This window comes from Temnothorax americanus, unplaced genomic scaffold (genome assembly GCF_048541705.1).
Source record: "Temnothorax americanus isolate GAGA-0224 unplaced genomic scaffold, ASM4854170v1 Scaffold6, whole genome shotgun sequence".
Classification (NCBI taxonomy): Eukaryota; Metazoa; Arthropoda; class Insecta; order Hymenoptera; family Formicidae; genus Temnothorax; species Temnothorax americanus.
In genome coordinates, this window is record NW_027509751.1 from 5,556,308 (window position 1) to 5,578,500 (window position 22,193).

At 41.5% G+C, this 22,193-nt stretch overlaps 1 protein-coding gene across 1 annotated transcript; it reads right to left on the minus strand.

The window, feature by feature from the left end:
- Positions 1-10,713, minus strand: LOC143905029 (uncharacterized). The gene is made up of 2 exons (XM_077420124.1): positions 9,652-10,713; positions 1-2,027 (listed from the first exon to the last, which is right to left on the minus strand). Exon 2 carries the CDS (start codon positions 1,987-1,989, stop codon positions 604-606), a length of 1,386 nt encoding a protein of 461 aa, XP_077276250.1. The 5' UTR covers positions 1,990-2,027; positions 9,652-10,713; the 3' UTR covers positions 1-603.
- Between the last annotated feature and the right edge of the window lie 11,480 nt (positions 10,714-22,193).

Here is a 22,193-nt window from a genome sequence, read left to right on the forward strand (position 1 = left end):
AATGATTAGCTAAAGAGCCTTCGGCCGTAAATTAAGTATAGGTTAAGAAGATTGTCACACTCCCCTCCCTCGAACCTTGACATCGTGAACAAGATGTTCGGAGGACTTCGTACGAGCCGTGTGTCTTCGTTCTGCTGCTCAACTCACAGTCACCTGAAAATCTCCCTTCCACCAACAATCTGTGGATATGACGTTTCTCGTTGACTTCGACAATTTGAGGAAGGGATGTTGGTCGGTGAGGCTGAAAATGATACACCTATTACTTTGGCGACCATTATATTTTCGAGTCGAGGGTAACTTAAAGTATACTTTATAATTTTACGGCAAGAACTGCCTATTTTTAGTGAGACGAGTTACGTGACAAAACATGAACGGAAAACTTATTTACTAAGTAAGGCGGTTACGTAACGAATTATCTTTATCTGACTATTTGTATCTTTTGTTTCGACGACCTTTACTTAAATTAAATTTGACAAATTCACCGAAACAACGCAATTAATAGTTACGATGAACAATAAACTCGACGAAACAAACATATGAAAATAAAATATTTAGGACAAAATGTTTAACATTGGTCGTCGAAGTCTTCATGAGGAGGGTAGCCTACGTCCTCTTCTTGTACTTGGTGGGCACTAAGACGCGGATTTCCTCCCCGTCTCGCATTTCCGGCCTTTCCTGCATGATTTCATCCAGCGTTTTCCGGTTGCGCGGTGCGCACACCGCTTGAATCGCAAGGAGGTTCTTTTCCACGGACAACTCTCTTGCTGTTGGTGCTGCGGGGTTAGCGACGACTGGTGCGGAGAAAAGGGCGTTCTCCCGGATTAGGAAAGCGCGTACGCGGTTCGGATAATCCGTAGGGTCGTCGAATTTAGCTTTAACTTTCCTTTTCAGGGTTTCTGTGCCCTCGTTGACCAGATATCGGTGGTCTTTGGGTATCAATGCTGTAGGCCAGGTCGCATAGTTAAGCCTTAACCAGTCGACTATATCCCCGTACCGGATATTGCAATCCGGGCATTCCGGGCAGTAGAGGGACAAGTCCGTGGCGCATCCGGGGCACCGGTGGAGGGCGAGCTCGTGTTCTACCCCATGTGGGTAGACGCAGTCGTCTGTGTCGAACCCATCGGCCCCGCAAACTTGGCAGAATCCGGGACGATAGGGCAGTCTGCAATCTTTAAAATGGTGCTCCTTTGAGCGGCAGTTGACACATCCAGCGACGTGCCTTTTGCCTGCGGAGGTGACGAAGGTTTGAGTGCCACGATCTACCTTAGTTGATTGCATGCGTTCAATTAGGAGTTTAGCCCGTTTGATAATGAGGTCTTTGAGCATGCCTTCGCTAATGATTCTACAATCGGCGAAATACAACGGCGTTTTCCCGCCCGTGGCATTTGGAAGTTTCGAGACGCCGAACTCCTCCAGCACCTCGTCGAATGACGGCATTTTTGCCAGTGGAAGTGGCATCACGGCTACTGAAGGGGCGACCAGTGCCCTAGGGTCGTCGGTTGTCTTCAACTCCCTTTTCCATTTCGACGATGTTTGCACTGGATGATCCCTGCTGGGGATGCGGTTTCGTTTGATGTTTTCCGCGCGGACTTCGGCAGCGGAAACCCTCGTTGGTTTCGTCAACTTGAGGCGAGGAGGGGGAAGGGCCCGGATCTCCCTGAGTAGTCGAAGGGCTTCGGGGCTTGTTACGGGTATGGCTTCCCCAACTTCCTCCTCCGAAAGTGGCTGATCGTAGCCACCTGTTGTGGGAGTCCCCGACGCGTCACGCGAGTGCGGGGATCGTCGCACAACTTCCGAAGTGGCGACGGATGCGGCCTCTGACAACTTTTCGTGCTCATCGTCCTGTGTGGCCGGGATTTCCTGCCACGGTGTTTTATCCCGTTGGAGCTCGCGTTTAGTTAGGATGGCCTTGACCTGCTCGTCGATCTCTAATTTTCGTTGGAGCAGCTCCTCCAAGCTCGACGTGATTTCGTCGTCTCCGCCGTCCATGATGTTCTGTCGATTACAGATGAGTTCTGTCGGATGGCCTGCAAAGTTTAAGAGTTGCGTAAACTCCGCCGAGGAACTTTCAAATCCGTTACATAATATTTGCCAATGACTTTATCAGTTTTGTCTGCCAGTTCGACGATCATTGGCCCGATTATTCGCTTTACAATTGCTGGGCCAAGGTAGCGGTGACCCAGTTTAGCTGAGTACCCTCCAGCTTTATTACTCAATTTTTTATTTGGATAGTAAACTTCCGCACCGATATTTAAGTCAAACCGTTTCGTTCGGTCACAATTGGCCTTGGCAAGACGTTTGTCGGTGTATGATTTTAACTGATTTTCAACCTGGTGTCGTAATTCGTCGAATTTACTTAATTTTTTAACCCAATGTTTGACTAGGTCGTCCGTTACCTCCTCATTACCATCAACAAAACGTCTTCGTTGATTGATGTTCGCCTCTCGCGCATAATTCAAGTAAAACGGCGTGACTCTACTACCGGCATGTGGTACCGTATTGTATGCGAGGGTAAGTTTTGACAAGTCTTTATCCCATTCGTTTTGACTATCTTTTATGAACGCGGCGATCATCGGTTTTATTGTCCTATTGACGCGTTCTACTGGATTTGCTTGAGGGTGCGCTAATGGGGTAGTGATGTGATTTATTTTCTTAGCTGTTAGAAATGCTTTGACGTCTTTGTTTACGTATTCCGTACCGTTATCTGTGATAATTGATTCGGGGATAGTTCCCCATTTATCGAATACTGTCTCCAAGATTCTAACGACGTTTTTACCGGTTTGCTGGCGTACTGGGAACAGTTCGACAAATTTCGTATAGAGATCCTGCACGACAATTATGTATACATTCCCCTTCTTTGAACGTGTAAACGGCCCCACCGTATCGATCGACAGTTGCGCCCACGGTGTGAGTAGAGGTCTTGTCGTCAAAGGCCCTTTTACTGGTCTCTGATTAAACTTGACCCTCATGCACACGTCGCAGTCTTCGACAAAAGATTTTACGTCCCGTGACATGCCTGGCCAGTAATAGTTCTGCCGTATTCGATCGTATGTGCTATCTCTACCCAGGTGCCCTGCCTGTGGAGTTTCATGGTTTTCGCGTAAAATCTCGAGAACCTCAGCCGGTTTGACTACTCTTTTCCACGGATGTTCGTCATCGATCAGCATTTTCGCGTAGTCTGGTCTATGATAATATAGCTCGTCATTCTCGATCTTCCAATCCGCGAATCTATCGGGTTGTTTGCTTACAAGTTCGCGTTTTACATCATACCAATCTCTATCACAAATAGTTGTTAACCTAGCTCGACTTTTAATTGTTTCCTCGACCGTTTTCTCCCACCCCAGGGGATCAACGTCAACATCGTGCATGCGCGAGAGGGCATCCGGCGCCTCGTTTGTTGTTCCGCGCCTATACTCGACTGTCATTTCATGCTGTAGGAGGTAGATAGCCCACCTCGCGAGGCGGCCTACAGGATTTTTCAATCCGTAGAGCCACTGTAAAGCCTGATGATCTGTAACTACTTTGAACGGCATGGCCTCTAAGTAACAGCGCAACTTATCGACCGCCCAGACCACCGCCAGACACTCTTTCTCGGTAGTAGTGTAGTGTAATTCCGCGCCCCTCAACGGTCGACTCAATACCTCGATTAGATTCTCCTTGTCGCTGTCAGGGTCTTTCTGTACCAGTATCGCGCCTAGCCCGAAATCACTAGCGTCTGTGTACAAAATAAAAGGTTGTCCCGGTATCGGCGTGTATAATCGCGGCGTGTTGGCTAGTGCTGATTTGATTTCGTCAAACGACCTTTGTTCAACTTCCGTCCATTTCCACGGGACTTTCGGACTAGTTAGTTTGTTCAGCGGTCCCTGTACTCGCGCGATATTTCTCAAGTGTCGATGATACCAATTCACGAGACCGTTAAATTGTCGTAATTGCGTTCGATCTTTCGGAACCGGGAAGTCAAGAATTGGTCGAATTTTTTCTGGGTTTGGCCTCATACCGAACTCGTCGACTATATAACCCAGGAATTTCACTTCTTTGCAGGCAAAACTACTTTTCTCACGATTGATCACGAGTTTCGCTTCGCGTAGGACCTCGAACAGGATTGATAATATTGCAAGATGTTCTTCGAGATTTTGACTAACTACAATCCAGTCATCTAAATACGCGAATACCTGATCCGCCCACTTATTCGGGAGATGTCTTTCGGCGATTTTTTCTTTAATTTTACGTTTTAATTGGTCCATCAGACACTGGAAGGTAGACGGTGCGCCTGTCAACCCGTACGGCATTCTCAACCACTCCAACAACCCCTTGCCCTCGACAACGAACGCAGTATACTTCCTACTCTCCTCGTCCATTGGAATTTGATGGAACGCCTCGCTCATGTCTAGGGTCGAGATTATTTTTGCTTGGTGTAGCTGGGACAAAATTGACTTCATATGTTGTAGTGGGTAAGCAGGTTTTGCCGTTTGACGATTCACGGGACGGTAGTCTACGCAAAACCTCAGACCTCCGTTTGCTTTGGGAGCCACGACAGGTGAGCACGCCCAATCACTATTGCTCCAAGTTATGAATCCCTTTTCTAATAACCTGTCGACTTCTTTATTAATGAATTCACGAATTGCTTCGCTACGTCGATACGGTTTCTGCCTATGTGGAGTAGGGTCTGTCAATTCAATTACGTGTTTCGTTAGATTTGTAACACCGGTGGATTCCCGATCAAACTTCGCGAATTCGGCGTCGAGAAAAGTTTTCAATCTATTGGCGTGCTCGTCTGTCAAAGCTGTTAATTTTGTCGGTGTGACGGATCGGTGTAACATGGGATAAGAGTATTTACTCCCCTCCAAAGTCCACTTTTTCGTTGTTGGATCAGTTTTGACTTTAAAGGACATCCAAAAGTCCATACCGAGAATTAAATCACTCGACAAATTTGGGAGGACACTAAACCACTGAGGGCCGTAAACGTCGCCCACGTCAATTACGAAAGATGTGCCCCCTTTTGTTTTGACAATTGTTCTGTCACCGAGTCGTACTCCCTTCTCTGATGTCGAGTCCGAAGAGAGTTCCCTGACTTGAAATTTCTTTACTCGCTCGTAAGTTGTCTGATTTAGGTATGATCTTTCACTACCGCTATCTATTATTCCGCGAATTTTCTCACCAAAAATCGAGATCTCCACCGGTATTCTTACGACTTTAGTCGGTTCCGCAAGACCGCTGCCCGTACAAAAGATTCGACGCTGAGTTAAGCGATGGACAAGGTGCGGTGGCAACCCGTTCGGTCGCCAATCCTTTAAATTTTCTAAGCCTGGCGAACTACTTTGTTTCGCGCTCCTAACGTCTGATGTCTCGTTAGTCGTCAATGTTGACAATTGAATAATTTCCGTGGGTTGTTCGTTTAAATTGACTGATTCCAGGTCGATTTCGTCCTCAGACCATTCCGAATCACTTGAGAGCGTTTCTACTAATTCCAACGATACTGTCTCGCGACTAACGTTAGCCACGGTAACTGGGGGCTGATTTGATGCAGGTATATCGGCGCGCGTTTCTAATCTATCCAGGGATTTTATCTGTTCTATATTGAATTCCGTTTTCTTTCCCTCAATCGGGCCTTCTTTGGCGGTAGCCTGAGGGGGAATTACTGCCGGCCCTGCTCGTTTCCCGACCGCGTTGGACAATCCTTGTTCACGTGGCCTTTATTTTGACAAATAAGGCACAAGACCTGCCGCTCCGCGATACAGAAACGCGCCATGTGTCCCATCTCGCCACAGTTATGACAGAGTATTTTAGTAAGGTTTCGGGCAATCCCTGCTTGAGGAGCCGGTGGTTGTCCGGTTGAGGTATCTGTCGACGGTTTCGCGGTTTTCTTAAAGGTCGCTATATTCTTTTCGAGCCTCTGCTTAACTAACGTCTTTGTATTGTTTCCCGCACTATTTTCCTTTTTAGCGTTACGTGACGGTTTTGTCTGTATAGCCCTCAGCTCGGTTTCGCTCTCGTCGCTACTCCCGCTCCCAATAGACCGAACATCCGACTCGTCCGTACTGTCCTGTAAACACGTCAGATCCGATTTAGAGAATTTCCCGCGCGTTCCCTTTTGAGCTTCGACTGAACGATTATATAGATAATTTCGCTCATTTAAATAATGCAAAAATTCGTCATAATCGTGGATAGGCAGATTCAGAACTTCAAAGGTTAATCTTGGGTTAAACTTGACAAGAATTTGTTTTAATTGTTCGCGGAATGACGGTGGATTTTGCATCCTTTCAAAGATAAGACGTGCTCGACAAGTAAACTCTGCTAGGGTTTCTCCCTTTTCGAACTTTAAGTTACAAACTTCTAGAAAGAGTGCCCCATCGTCCTTCTTCACTGCCCATTGAAAGCGAAAGGCGCGCGTGAAATCCTTCCATGTTTGCCAACGTTGTTTATTTAACAGGTACCAAGCTCTATACGGTCCCTCGAAAACGCTCGACAGGCAAGGAACAAACAGATCTTTTCTTATCCCGCTCACGCTCAACTGATCCTTCAAAATCAGCAAGAATTGTTCCGGATCTTTCTCTGTTTTGGGGAACGTGATGTTCCAATCCCTAACGATACGGCCGATTTTCATGGCCGATTCAAGTTCGCGATCGTATGTGTACGCGGCTGAGTTATTTTCCCTACCGGCGTACCGATTTGTTGACATGGCATTCCTTCGAACTCGCGCGTGCTGATAACCGTCAGCTCCTCGAATATTATCATTGCTCTCGTCCGATTCGCTACTACGCCACGATAATACTCCCCTCCTGGCTGGTGGCGGTCGCTGCTCACGCCAGGATCTAAAGTTAGGGGTACGGATCTCACCGCGTTCTGCTTCAAATCTATTTTGCATTATTTGACGATATTCCTCGTTAGTTATGTTTTCCTGAATTATTAGTTCACCTTCGGAGTTTATCTCCGTGACTAGGAGCCCACCCGAATTATTTGATAGTCTATTAACTCGGCGATTGCTCTGTTCCGTATCCATAAATTGCGGGTTTCGGTGCCCGCTATCCATTAAGTTTTCTGTCCGAAAGTTTACATGACGAGTGCCCCCATCGACCGAACCTCTCAAGTCTAAGGTATCCGCATTCTGTAACAAACTGTGTGCCCGTCTGATTCCCGACGACTTGGGCCACGCAGTATCATCTAAATTATTTGACAATCTCGCGCCGGCTGTTTCTATTCTACGGTATGACGCCGCTTGCGGGTCATTAGTTAACATATTATTATAATTACCGGGTAGCTCGGTTCCGAGTGCTACTTCTCGAGATGATCCTCGCGTATTCTGACATGTCTGCTGTGTCCCTTTGTCAATGTTCCGGGGATTGTTCGACGGTTCCACGTTTACTGGTTTTTCCTTCCCGTTCTTTTGGCGGTACGGTACGAAAGCTCCCGGGGAGTTCGATGGTCTTTCTCGCGGTGGCCCACGTGCGTTTTGATATAGCAGCTGAATTTTTCTATCTATGTCAATCAGACTACTTCGTTGCCCGTTTCCGGCCGTTTTTGACAATTCGGTATTAATTAAGCTAATTTCTACCTCGTTGTCTTCTTCGTCGCTACTGTACATGTGATCGAGCGTTCCGTTATTTGCTGTTACACCGACCGCCGCGCTTTCCCTTCTAGACGCTAAGTTGCGCGGTAGGATTTTAATGTTATTATTATTTTCAGTGTTGTTCGGTATATTTAACTTTTGCAGTAGCAGATCTATTTTGTTCTCCAGTGTCTCAACGCGTGTCCATTTTGTGTCAAAATGGTTCAGTCTCGTCGTCAAAGTTCCGAGCGTCGTTTCTAGTGACTGCCAACGGGGGTTTTCGTTAAAAGTCGGGGTCGCTCCACGCGATCCTCTTCCTCTACCCATTGGCGTACCCCCCCGAATGATTTTAGGGATGGCACCGGTGGCCTGCTGTGTCGAAACGGCCGTGTCCGAGTTTCGAGCGGTAGGCGAGCCCTCTACCCCCGTGCCCTCAGCGGTTTGCGACGGGATGAGCCCGGTCTGCAAGTCCTTACTCAACGCGTCCCCCCTTGGAAACGTTTCGTTGAGCGACATTTGCGAATTCTGGTCGTTTGACGGTTTTTTACTATTTGACTCTATTAATTTCGTTCCGGCTCTAGTCGTTCGCTTGGGCGGCGAAATAAACATAGACGTCATGATATTGAGTTAAGTTTAGTCTTGCTAGGGCCTTATTGACAGTAATTATCTATTTCAATTTGATTATTCTGTAATTGTGCCAATACTTGCTTTGCCGATTCAATGTCTTACTTAACAATCTTAGTCTTGACACAATCCACCACTTTCTTAGATTCGAACAAAATTTTACTGCGGATTTGTAGCTTAATTAATTTACAATTATTTAGCAAGTGAGACAAATAAATAAATCGCGATATCGGAAGACCTCAGTTGAGCGACTGCAATGATAATCCTCAACGATTTGTCTTGCCAAGACTTATCGGAATTCAATTAAAATTCAAGTAATTTACTTGACCGTGATAACTTAATATTGTTTGTTTATAATCGGGCCAAGATTCACAGTATTCAGTCAAATAACTAAGCCAAATAAGCGGATAGATGATGCGCACAGAATTACGAACAACAAATATAAATGTAAATATAAATACAATAAATATAAATATAATTATTCAAATGACAATTAAATAAATACTCAATCAATTAATAAATAGCTAATCAAATAATCACGCCTGACAGTTCAAGACAAATTTAAAATCCAATATATACAAATTTAATATATACAAGATATATATCCATGTTTCGACGTATTTCGTTTTGGAATTAATGTATCATGCGTGCTTGTAATACGGCACGCTTTAAGTTTTGTATACTATATCAAGATAATTATAACTACTATATTTATATACTTAATATTATAACACGAATTTTTTTTTTCTGTCATAACGTGATCCCTTGATTCACTTACATAGCATACGAACGACAAGCGGAATAAATTAATGCTGCCGCAGAAAGAAATTCTGAAAGTGCTGTAAAGCGTTATTCATGCGTATTATTCAAGCATTAAGCGAAAGAGAGTCGAACATGGCGAGATAGCTGTGTTGTCGAAATTGCCATCGAAGGTCTCTCAGTGTTTATGTTTTCTGACCCCGTCGCTCATGCGAATTCCACATGCTATTGTTCTCTTAACTAATATAATCCGAACAGTTTCTCGTCATGCTCGGCTTTACATAAATTCCTCTGGATTACGATCTCCTGAGTTGCTCACAGAAATTTTATAATTTACAATTTTATTACTACTTAAATTTACATATTCGATTTATTGCCGACGTGGCCCCACGTTGGGCGCCAAATGAGACCGGCGTTATTCTTTGACAGACTAACGAATAATACCGACACCTGGCGCGGCCTGGGTCAAGGGCTGCCAGGGCTCTGAGTAATTACGTCGAGATTACGTTGGTTAATTGGGCGCCAGTTAGTTTATGAGAACTAACAAACTCGTACTCTATTTCTTATTCTCTTAATACGCCGTAATCGGCAAGCAATTTGATTCCAAACATGAGACAACACAAGGGGAGTTCCGTCGGAGGACCCAAGGAATTTTGCAGAAGTCAAGAAGAAAAGCAGAGAGATAAGCAAGCAACATATGAGTGTATTGAGGTTAGACTTACGTTACAGTCGTGTCGCTATTTGCCGCAAAACGGGCCACACGGCTCGTTGACAATTTTAGACGAATACCGTCCACACAAATACGGCGTTGACAATCTTAGACGAATACCGTCCACACGAATACGGCGTCGACAGTACGTGACGACGAAACTGACCGAAAACCGGCAGACAGCTGATCGCTTAAACGTACGCAGGACTGATCCCGCCGAATACCGACGGAAGAGTCTTCGAGATCTCTCGGTCGTTCCGCTACCACGCGCCCACCCCCTTCGATCCTACCATATTTCGTCGCATACGGCCATGCTATTGGCCCTTCGTCTCGACGGTTCACGGGGTTCAGCGCTCGTGCAGTGCGGGCGGTACGAAACGTACAGTCGGTAATTTCGTCGGATCAAGCATCGGTGTCGAGGGGAGGGTTTTGAACATCGAGTGTCGGTGTCGAGGAAAAGGGGCTTTGGTTTTCCTGTCACAAGATAGTTGAAAAGATGACAGGTTGAACTCAGAACACATGTAAATCTTAGATTGGGACAAATTTTAGACTAGGAAATATAGGATCAAGAATAAGAATAATAAAGATAAAGAGGAGATAAAGGATAGAAAACAGAGGAAAGGACAAGAGGTAGGTGAAAAAAGCGCTGTTATAGAAGAGGCTATACGAAACAAGGGAGGATTAAATGTGAAGAGGATTATTGAAGAAGGAAGAAGAAAAAGCAGTCGAAAATCTCAAGTTCCGGGTCAATGGAGATGGAAAGAAGAAAGGTGAAATAAAGCTAGGACACAAGGATGGGCGGGCCTAGAGGTGTTCTAGGAAATGGAAAGTAAAAGAAGATAAGCATAGTTGAGGAAAGGTTAAGCCAACGATGAAGAAGAGATGAGATAAAAAGAAGAAAGGTATAGGAAAGCTATTGGCGTATTCCTGGAACAAGGATTGGCGAAACTTGTCTGCGTTGTAGGAAAGGAAAGGTAAAAGAAGATGAAAATAGGAAAATTAGTTAAAAGGACACGCAAGGCTTGGTGAGATATGGAAAGGAAGAAGAAGAAGAGGAAATGCGGAAGGAAAAAATTAGGAGGTATGAACATTACAGTTTAAAAGACGCAGCAGTTTTCTGAAAATATTAGAATCTTTGGATGACACGGAGGCGAATCCAAGTATATTAATTATGCAACAGTAGATAGGAGACATGGGAAGATAACTAAAGAACGCGCATGCGAGGAGGAAATAAATGTTGCTTCGGTGGGAACGAGAGAAGAAGAGCTGGGAGGCAATTTACTAGGAGTGAAAGAGGAGCAGTGTCGAGGAATTTGACAAATAAGGAAGAGGAATGGAGCGATCCAAGGGCACAGAAGTGATTCGAGTTAAATTAGGTATGAATTCAAAAGATCAAGAAGATTAAGAAGATAATATATAAGAAGAAAAAGAAGAGGAGGTAGGTGCATGTAGGGAGGTGTGATGAGTTTTGAAAAGCTGGGGACATAGGATAGCATTAGTTAGGTAGCAAGAGATTTGTTATTAGTCAAGTTTATTATGATGAGAGAATTACGTTAATATTTGAAGGTAAAGGTAAATAATTATTAATATATTAAGATGTGATTGAAAAACAGGAAAATAGTTGTAATATTAAGGTAAAAGTAGGGATAAAGAAAAAGAGAGAATTAGGTTTTGGATTATAAAGTTTAGAGAGAATATGCATTGATTTAGAATTCAAGTTTTATAAGTTTTAGGATGTAAGGAATGTTATTTTAGAGACAAAGCGAGATATGAGTCTAAAGGAGATTTGGGAAAAATTTAGAAATAAAAGAAATATAGGAAATATTAGTTGTTGCGCGTTGCGGTAAGAAGGTATGTGTGTGTGTATAGGTGAATAATGTCCGTTTCTTGGCTTGATACTGCCGAAGCGGACTATTTCAAGTATTACTGCATGAGTTTAGGGTGTGAGTTTAACGTGCAAATAATGGGTTTAGGCGTGTAGGGTTTAAGGGGTGGTTTTTCTAGAAGAAATTAAAAAAGTATGGAATAAGGAATTAACAGTGTCACGCGTTAAGATAAAAAAGTTGGTATGAGTGTGTTTAAAGTATATTGTAAACCAAGTCCATTTCATGGCTTTGTATAGCTGAAATTAAATAAATCTATCTAGACTACGGAATATTGATTTTCTTGTTTTCTGTCAGATTTACGGGGAAACTCAAAACGTTCGGACGAGTTCTCTTCCAGAAACGCATTCCTGTACAAAGATCTTAAATAAACCCGAGTTCCTTTTGTAAACGGGAGTTGTCTTTCTTACGCGAGTCCGGGAGTGCGCGGCGCGAACGCGAGTGACTAGTGATTGCGGAGCGCAGCGCAACATTTTGGGGGCTCGTCCAAGATACGACGAAATGGCTACGGCGGTTTCCTCGAGAAGAAGGATCCGAGCGGACACGCCTCGGGAGGACGCTCCGGAGACGACGGCTGAGACAGCGGCCCTGCAGACGATAATGCAGGAGATCCGCCGGATTGAAAAGGAGCAGAAGAAGCTTGTAGCGGTGCTTCGACAGCGGGATGAGAATTCGCAGCGGCCTCAAACTGCACAGCTAAGTCTTACCAATAATAGACTTTCCGCGAATTCGGAGTTAAGAAACGTATCCGTGAGGGAAGGGGACGCACGGACAGAGCTCGGTTATAAATTAAAGCTCGATACGTACGACGGGAGTGTGCCTCTTCGAAAATTGTTGGCTCAATTTAATTTAATGGCGCGGACAAATAATTGGAGCGAGTCTGCAAAGACCGTGGCTTTAACCTTCTTTGAGAAATAGTTATTTTTTTTTATATCTGGAGTTTATAGTTATGTTTAATTATTTATAATTTACTTTTTTTAGTAAGAAAATATACTTTTTTTCTGTGTACCCTTTCAGTTTCAATACTGTTGGAAGAGGGAATTTAAAGGATTGCTTCCGCGTGCGGTGAAGGTGCCGAGTGACATTAGGCAAAGTTGCACAAAAAAAGAAAAAAATATAACTAAAGAAGTTTTCGAGCCGTGCTTTCCCGTGGGACGAAGGGCGAATGCCGAGACAGGGATTTGGGGAGTCTAAGTGACGCTGGGTCCACGGCAGTTTCCCCCCTCCCCCCCAAGTCCGAAGACTTTCAAGAGGAGCGGGTCAGCGCTGGAAACAAGGAGTCCGCACCGAGCCAGAATAAAGTGGAGTTCCAGCGGAGTTGTCCTAAAATCAGCAAGGGGGAGGAGCCTGGCCAGCTCTCTCCCAGAAGACGCTGTGACAGGAGACTCGTAGAGGAAAAGGTTGATCCAGAAGAGACGTAGTCCGGTAACCTGCAGCAGCAGCTCGGGGTAGAACGAGAATCCGTCTCGGAGGAAGACCAGGGCTTCCTGAGGAAGAGGACCCGATAGAGACGTAGCCCGGTAACCCGTAGCAGCAGCTCGGGGTAGGGCAGGATCGTCTCGGAGTCCTGGGAACCGTTCGCTTATTCAGCTGCTCTTCTGGATTGTCGGGACGATAATCTTGAAGAGGGAGAGCAGTGTTGCTGAGACACCCGTTGCGCGCTGAACTAGTTCACTCACGAGAAGCCTAAACTTCGCTCCGCGGAAGCTTCAAGTCAAAGCGCGTCCCTTGACAACGGGACACTTATAATTGATTGATTTATCTCCGCCTGTCAGATTTATCTGAGGGCTTGAACCGTTCGGACCTGTTTTCCAGACCTTTTTATGTATAATCGTTCTGAACCTGAATAAATACAAGATCCTCCTTTTTAAAAGAGTGCTTCTTTCTTTCGCGAATTCGGGAGTGCGCGGCGCAAACGCGAGTGCTTAAGAAATAAGCGAAACGCAGCGCAACATTTTTTGTTGGGGGCTCGTCCGGGATCGGACGAGTGAGTGCGGACGTACGGAACTTGATGGCGAATGGCGAGCACCAAGCCAGCTCCCACATTGAGAAAGAGAGCGCGGATGTAGTCCAGTCATTTTAGACAAAAATATGGCTTCTGTGGAAAAAAATTAGTAACCACTATTTTTTTTAATTGCTTTATTTTGTTGTTTTAAATAACATATTAAAAATCGAGAACGATGCCGGGTGTGCTAAAAAAGTTATTCAAGATCAAAGGTCACGAAAATCAGTTTTTTGCAAAAATCTCGTTTTGTATGACTCGGAGGTCAATTAAGGTAGTTACAAAAAAGAAAGATTATGAAATTTTCTACAAAAATGGTTCTATTCATTTTTTACATACGATAAACCGTTTGCGAAATACAAAGTGACAAATGTGTACGTCGAGCGTTGTATCCATTTCCACACCATCTTTGAGGTAAGATACAAGGCGCATAAAGCTAACTTTACACTAAAATTTATTTTACTAATAATAATTACATTAATGACCAACAAATAATTCGCATAGAGAAAAATTAAGAAAGTAAAAGTAGGGGAGCCAACTTACTGGAGGTATAAAATATGAGTCCCCTTGTGTTGCCAATGAGAAGTACAGTAAGTTTGGCCACGTTCCGTAATGCCCATATGTCCTCATTTTCTATAGTAAACGTGACGTATGCTATAGATAAATGGGTGAAAGTGGCAGCTGGCTCGCATTCTATTGAATTTTTGGGGCGGGGGGGGGGGGGAAGGGGTACCGTTATTTTATACCTGCGAGGGTCAGTAGCTGTACTGTGCGTTAGTTCTCAGTCAGTTTTAAAATATTCGTGGACCAAGTGTGACGATATTTTGTAAAACGTACAGAGAATAATCATTAAATTGATTAATCCAATGGCTGAAAATTGTTTTATATGTGATGAACCGCTCTCCAATGCTCCAACTGTAACTGTGGAGCGCGGTATGAAAAGTTTGAGAGACTCAAGTGTTAAAAGAGGTGATCAACACATTGAGCATTTAACTAATGTTAATTCTGTGACTGTGCATCTGAGGTGTCGAAAAGACTACGTTAATAAAAACAATATTGAAGCAGATAAAAGGCGATGCATCGACGAAGGGCCTAGTACATCTCAATGTTCTCCGCGAAAAAGACGATCAATGTCGAGCTCCTTCAATTTTGAAAAATTGTGTTTGTTTTGTGCCGAACCAGCTGACGAAGCACTTGAAAGAAAAAAAGTACAACAACGTAGATCAATTATAAGTTATGTGAGTACAGATCAATTTCAAGACACTATTATTAAAACAGCGGATGCACGTGGTGACCGATTCGGCAGAATAGTGAAAGATCGCGTTAACTTCGAATTTGATTTAAGAGTTGTAAAAGCTAAATATCATAAAAATTGTTATGCACTATTTTTAAAACATCCAACAAGCTGCAAGATAGGCCGACCAATCGACATACAAATCGCCGAGAAAATGGAAAAAATATTTTATTACATTGAAAATCACAATGACTGCCAATTCACGTTAGCAGAGCTGCGAGATTTACTTGGAGAAGATGCCCCTGCTGATATGATGATCCAAACAAAATTAATAAAAAAATATGGTAAAAATATTATTATTACTGTGAAGCCAAATAAAATGACAATAATATGTTTTCGCAATACTCAAGCGGCTATACTGACCAATGCTTGGTATGAAAATAAAAAATTAAAACCAGCAGAAGAACGTTTACGTATAGTTGAAACTGCTGCAGCAATTATAAGAGAAGATATTTGCAGTACCATTGTCAACACAGATTTTTATCCTCCTCCGAGTGAAATGTTCTCTAATGTTAATGAAACAATTCCCGAAAGCCTTCAATTAATATAATATTGAAGAGATAATTTAAAAAAATAAAAAAGGCAAAAAGGACAATTTGAAGCCCAAATGCTCGGCTCTATAAATCATGCTATAATGTCTGCAATGAGACCAAGATCTTTTTCATCACAATTATTGATTGGTCTTTCTGTATGTTTGCATCGTAGATACGGATCGAAACGGCTTATAGATGTATTAGCCAATTTTGGCTTCTGTGCTCCATATAAAGAAACTGTATTGTACAAAGTTTCTGCTGTTTATCATCCTCCACTAACTATTCTGCCACCAGAGTCAGGCACTCTAATTCAATATGCAGCTGATAACACGGATATCAATGTATCTACTTTAGATGGCCATGATACATTTCATGTAATGGGAGTTATTAAAATAATTACTCCAAAAAGTGCAGTTATTAACAATAAACCTATTATGAAGTATAAAAACGTACCAAGTGCAAAAGACTTAGCAGAAGTCTCACATGTTCCTCTTCACATGTATGAAAATTATGAAGTGTCTGGATTGAGTAGGATTGAAGTTAAAGACATTAATTATGAAGAATTATCAACCGATAGTATGTTCAACATAATCGATTCAATGTGGATGTATGGCAAATGGAAAGGTGTATCAGGTTTACCAGGTTGGAATAGATTCATCAAACATCTAAGTAAAACCGAAACCAATTTTGAAACGTCTCGCATCATGTTCTTACCATTTATTCATAACCCGGCCAGTAATTACAACACCATTTATACGACGTTAAAATGTACTGTTGATAATGCTGCTTCTTATAATAAAAAAATATGTATTGTCACTTTTGATCAGCCACTATTTATGAAGGCACGTGAAATCGTAGCTGCTAGTAAGCCTGGATCTGAACTTTCTAAAGTAATTGTAAGATTAGGAGGCTTTCACATGCTGATGTCATTTTTAGGATGCATAGGGAACATAATGGCGGAAAGTGGTATAAAAGAAGCCCTTAGCGTTATATACGCTCCAAACTCCGTGGACAAAATGTTAAATGGCATTGATCTTTTGGTTCTTCTCATAGAGCATAGTCATTTACAGCAACAATTATTTTTCATGAAACCAGGCAAGGGAAAGGTCAAGACGCAATTTTATAATTCTTCAAGCTTTGACAAATATTTTATTGCTACATGCAATAACCGGATGTGATACCACTTCTGCTCTATTTAATAAAGGAAAACTTAAAACAATAAAAATCTTTGAAAATCGTCCTGATTTATATCAAGCAGCAGAAATTTTTCAACAAGAAAATTGCTCTCAACAACTTATATTTGAGAATAGAGTACGGATAATTTTGGCGATGTATGGAGCTCCTAAGTCGGAAACATCTTTTGATAACTTTCGGTACTTGAGTTTTGCGAAATCGACTACGTTCAATACTGCTGTAAAACTACAATCGCTTCCACCTACAACTGCAGCAGCTCAACAACACCTGTACCGTGTGTATATTACCAGGTCCAAACATGGCTGGGAAAAGATATAGATCCACAACAGTGAGGCTGGATCTTAAATAATAATATTTTGGAGCACATAAGTATTCTTATACAATACTATTTTTTGCCATTGTACAAAAGGATGCGGTGCAAACTGCGGAGCAGGAAAATCGGATTATCTTGCTCCATTGTATGCGGCAACTGTCATGGACAATCATGTCTTAATGCCATGCCTGAAGCTTTTGCTGCTAATACGTCCGATAATGATTCCACTGAGTATGATGAGATTGATCTTACTGATCTTTTATTAACAAACACGAGTGAAGATGATAAAGATAACGAAGATGTAGAACTAAAAGAACCTATTGATGAAATACATGACATTCATGAAGAAGATGATGAAACGTAATTTTTTTTAAATATATATATATATATATATATATATATATAATGAAGATAGAGATTAAATAAAAAAAATTAAAAAAAATTAAAAAAATTAAAAAACGTATTTTTTTTACATTTGACATGAATTAGGCCTACTGGGGACACCATGTAAAAAAAACGCGCCTTGTATCTTACCTCAAAGGTGGTGCGGAAATAAATACAACGCTCGACGTACACATTCGTTACTATGTAATTCGCAAACGGTTCATCGTACGTGAAAAATGAATAGAACCATTTTTGTAGAGAATTTTATGGTCTTTCTTTTTTGTAACTACCTTAATTGACCTCCGAGCCATACAAAACGAAATTTTTGCAAAAAACTGATTTTTGTTACCTTTGACCTTGAATAATTTTTGTTGTAATAAGCAATTCATATTTTGCGTTCGTTGGACTCAGGTATTTGTCACGTGCTCTATATACTGCTTCACCGCCCTGGTAACCATCTCCGATAGAAAACGATAAAAAAAATTTCTTATCGTTTTTAATACGGTTAGTGAATCGTTTATTTACGGTACTCTATCAGAAACTCACGTTACAAAATACTTGGGATCCTATCGTAAATGTCTTATCAGCTATACATCAGTTTTTATCGTTTTTAATACGGTTAGTGAATCGTTTATTTACGGTACTCTATCAGAAACTCACGTTACAAAATACTTGGGATCCTATCGTAAATGTCTTATCAGCTATACATCAGTTTTTATCGTTTTTAATATGGTTAGTGAATCGTTTATTTACGGTATTCTATCAGAAACTCACGTTACAAAATACTTGGTATCTTATCGTAAATGTCTTCTCAGCTGCACATCAGTTTCTATCGTTTTTAATATGGTTAGTGAATCGTTTATTTACGGTACTTTATCAGAAACTCACGTTACAAAATACTTGGAATCCTATTGTAAATATCTTATCAGCTATATATCAGTTTCTATCGTTTTTAATATAATTAGAGAATCATTTATTTACGGTATTTTATCAGAAACTCACGTTGCAAAATACTTGGGATTCTATCGGAAATTTCTTATTACCTTTATATCGGTCTCAATCAGTTTTTAACATAATTGAAGTTTCGTTTATTCACGATACTCTATAAGAAATTCTCGATACAATACACATGGGCTTGCATCCTAAATTTCTTATTAGTGGTGCATCGGTTTCTATAATTTTTAATGGTATTAAAGTAGCTATAATTGTCTTTTTAATATGGTTAATAGTGAACCGTTTATTTACGATGCCCTGTCAGAAAAAAATTGGAAAAATTTGAAATTTCTCAGCTATATATCAAATCAGTCAGAATATCTTTAGATGTTTGCTACTCTGCATGCCACCGGATTATAACCGTGTAAAAGAAAAATAAACCGTATCAGAGATCTTTCTATGATAAAGAAAGAACTGCATTTTTTTTTTGAAATAATTAAGCTTCCACCTTTGCGACAACAACACCAGGAAGCCAAGGGCCAAAATTTTCACGGTTATTAGAGAAATAAAAACAACATTTACATTAGAAACGTCTTATTTAAAATTACACTGAAATAAAAATAAAATATTTTATTATTTTAATCTTAATAACAAATCACACACACACACACACACACACACACACACACACACACACACACACACACACACACACACACACACACACACACACACACACACACACACACACACACACACACACACACACACACACACACACACACACACACACACACACACACACACACACACACACACACACACACACACACACACACACACACACACACACACACACACACACACACACACACACACACACACACACACACACACACACACACACACACACACACACACACACACACACACACACACACACACACACACACACACACACACACACACACACACACACACACACACACACACACACACACACACACACACACACACACACACACACACACACACACACACACACACACACACACACACACACACACAAAATACATCGACGAACTTTGTTTTCGAATATGTCAGAAAATCCTGATAAGAAACGATAGATGTGTCGGTTCGGTTAAGTCGTATAAATATCGACGAGATGTCTATCGTTTTAACCTTATAAAAACATATGCAAAGTAGAAGGTTTTCAAACGATTCAATTTATATCAAGAGACACGGTAGTGTCTCGCGCCAAGTACACGCGGAGCGAGACCGACCGTGACTCTTTTACGCGACGCGACGAGTTGCGAGTACCCGAGATGTTGAGATCTCGATAACGAGTGAACGGATCAAGTTCTAAGTAGGCTTGATCGATAGCTTGGGGTCCAATTAGGGGGGGGTTTCTCTCAGAATATTCCGCTACGTGCCCTACGAACGGAGATATTGCGACGCAAAGTCCAAATGTGAAAATTTATTTTTAAGATACGTATACTACTTCTAACGCCGACGTCTGATATGATGACGTCATAATCAGAAACGTTACTTTCACTTTTTCGACGCTGGCGGCGCAGGTATCGCCAGTTTCGATATCGCGCGCGTATTTCGAAATTAGGTCGATAGACTTATCGGTCAGAAGGAAGATTTCTATTTAGGTAAATTAGGTATATATATAAATAATATATATTGAGTTAACGGAAAAGAAGATTCTCTACGCTTGGCAGAAAATGCCGCTAGGGAATTTTTAAGTCGATTCTTATGAATTAAGCTTGAATTCGATGTCTAGGTATCCCAGGTTGCCGATGACGAGGTCCAGATAGTGCGCTTCATAGTTTTCGGTGTCCAGGTGTAATCGTACGTTGAATTCGATGTCTAGGTGTCCCAGGTTGCCGATGACAAGGTCCACATAGTGCGCTCCGTAGTTTTCGGTGTCTACGTGTATTAATACCTTGAATTCGATGTCCACGTGTCCCAGGTTGCCGATGACGGGACCCAGATAGTGCGCTTCATAGTTTTCGGTGTCCAGGTGTAATCGTACGTTGAATTCGATGTCTAGGTGTCCCAGGTTGCCGATGACGAGGTCCACATAGTGCGCTTCGTAGTTTTCGGTGTCCAGGTGTAATAATACGTTGAATGCGATGTCTAAGTGTTCCAGGTTGCCGATGACGAAGTCCACATAGTGCGCTTCATAGTTTTCGGTGTCCAGGTGTAATAATACGTTGATTGCGATGTCTAAGTGTTCCAGGTTGCCGATGACAATGTCTAGATAGTGAGCTCCGTAGTTTTTGGTGTCTACGTGTATTAATACCTTGAATTCGATGTTTAGGTGTCCCAGGTTGCTGATGACGAGGTCCAGATAGCGCGCTCGGTAGTTTTTGGTGTCTAGGTGTAATAATACCTCGAATTCGATGTCTACGTGTTCCAGGTTGCCGATGACGAGGTCCACATAATGCGCTTCATAGTTTTTGGTGTCTAGGTGTATTAATAACTTTAAATCTAAATGGGTGCGTTCAGCCGATACTCCGCTAGCCTAGAAATTATGAGCAGTCGCTCGTTTTCGCTCGTTTCCTCTCCTTTTAATCCATTAGGTCAAAAGAGAGGAAACGAGCGAAAACGAGCGTCTGCTCACGATTGCTAGGCTAGCGGAGTATCGGCTGAACGCACCCAATGTAGGACACGTAGATATCGAATTCGAGGTATTAATACATGTAGACACTGAAAACTACGAAGCGCACTATGTGGACCTCGTCATCGGCAACTTGGAACACGTGGCCATCGAATTCAAGGTATTAATACACCTGTACACCGAAAACTATAGAGCGCACTATGTGGACCTTGTCATCGGCATCCTGGGACACCTAGACATTGAATTCAAGCTTGATTCATAAGAATCGACTTAAAATTTCCCTAGCGGCAGAATTAGAATTATGTCATGACATAATAAAAATCGCTAAATTAAAATTATGTCTAGACATAATAAAAATTGGACAAAAATTATGTCTAGGCATAATAAAAATTGGATGAATTAAAATTATGTCTGACGTAAAAATAATTATCAAAAATATCGATACCTGAAGATATCGGTACATATACAGTTGCGAACAACATTCAGTAAGACACGCAAATAAAAATAAATAAAGAATTTTACAGTTAACGACTTATTAACATTAATCATGCTTTATTGCGATTATGTTTTATGTTGAAATTGAAAAATATATACAAGGTGTACAACTAAAAGGGTTACAGATTATTATTTTAAAAAAACTAAGCAAAATATTAAATTGTTGTTTTCTTTAGAAATAATAGTCCGTAACAATTTTAGCTTCATACCTTGTATTATATACTGTTTATAAGATTATAAGATATATTGTTTATAAGATTAAGATGCGTAACACTACAAAAAGGCGTGATATCCGTACAAAATTACCTTTTTAAAAAAAAGGTAAAAAAGAGCGCCAAGTACACGCATAATAGTGTATATGTATTATGTTGTTACCCTGTTATGTTGTTACCTTGAAAAAAACAAAGTGGTAGTATTATACCTCCAAATAGCTTTATTCTGTACATACTGTTTATAAAATGCGTAATATACTACAAAAAGGCGTGATATCCGCACAAAATTACCTTTTTTAAAAAAGGTAAAAAAGGGCGCCAAGTACACGTATAGTAGTGTATATGTTGTTACCTAAAAAAAAATAAAAGTGGTAGTATTATACTTCGAAAAAACCTAAGTAACAAGTGGTAGATTTTTATATCTCGAAAAATCTCGAAAAAATCTAAGCAGTAGTATCTTTATTTCCGAAAAATTATAACCCAAGTGATACACGTCACAAAATTATGTTACCTTATCAAAAAGAAGAGTCGCGCTTCAAGTGATCTATTACAATTACAAAAAAGAAATGATATCTAGGCTCTTTAAATTAGAGCGCCAATTACAGAGAGAACATGTATATTGCCTCAAAAAATAATTGTTGCACTACTTTGAAAAACCTTTACATTGTGTCAAGTAGAAAAGA

Bases quoted from the DNA above. Each gene is read 5' to 3' on its own strand.
- LOC143905029 (XM_077420124.1), bottom strand. From the start codon at position 1,989: ATGGACGGCGGAGACGACGAAATCACGTCGAGCTTGGAGGAGCTGCTC.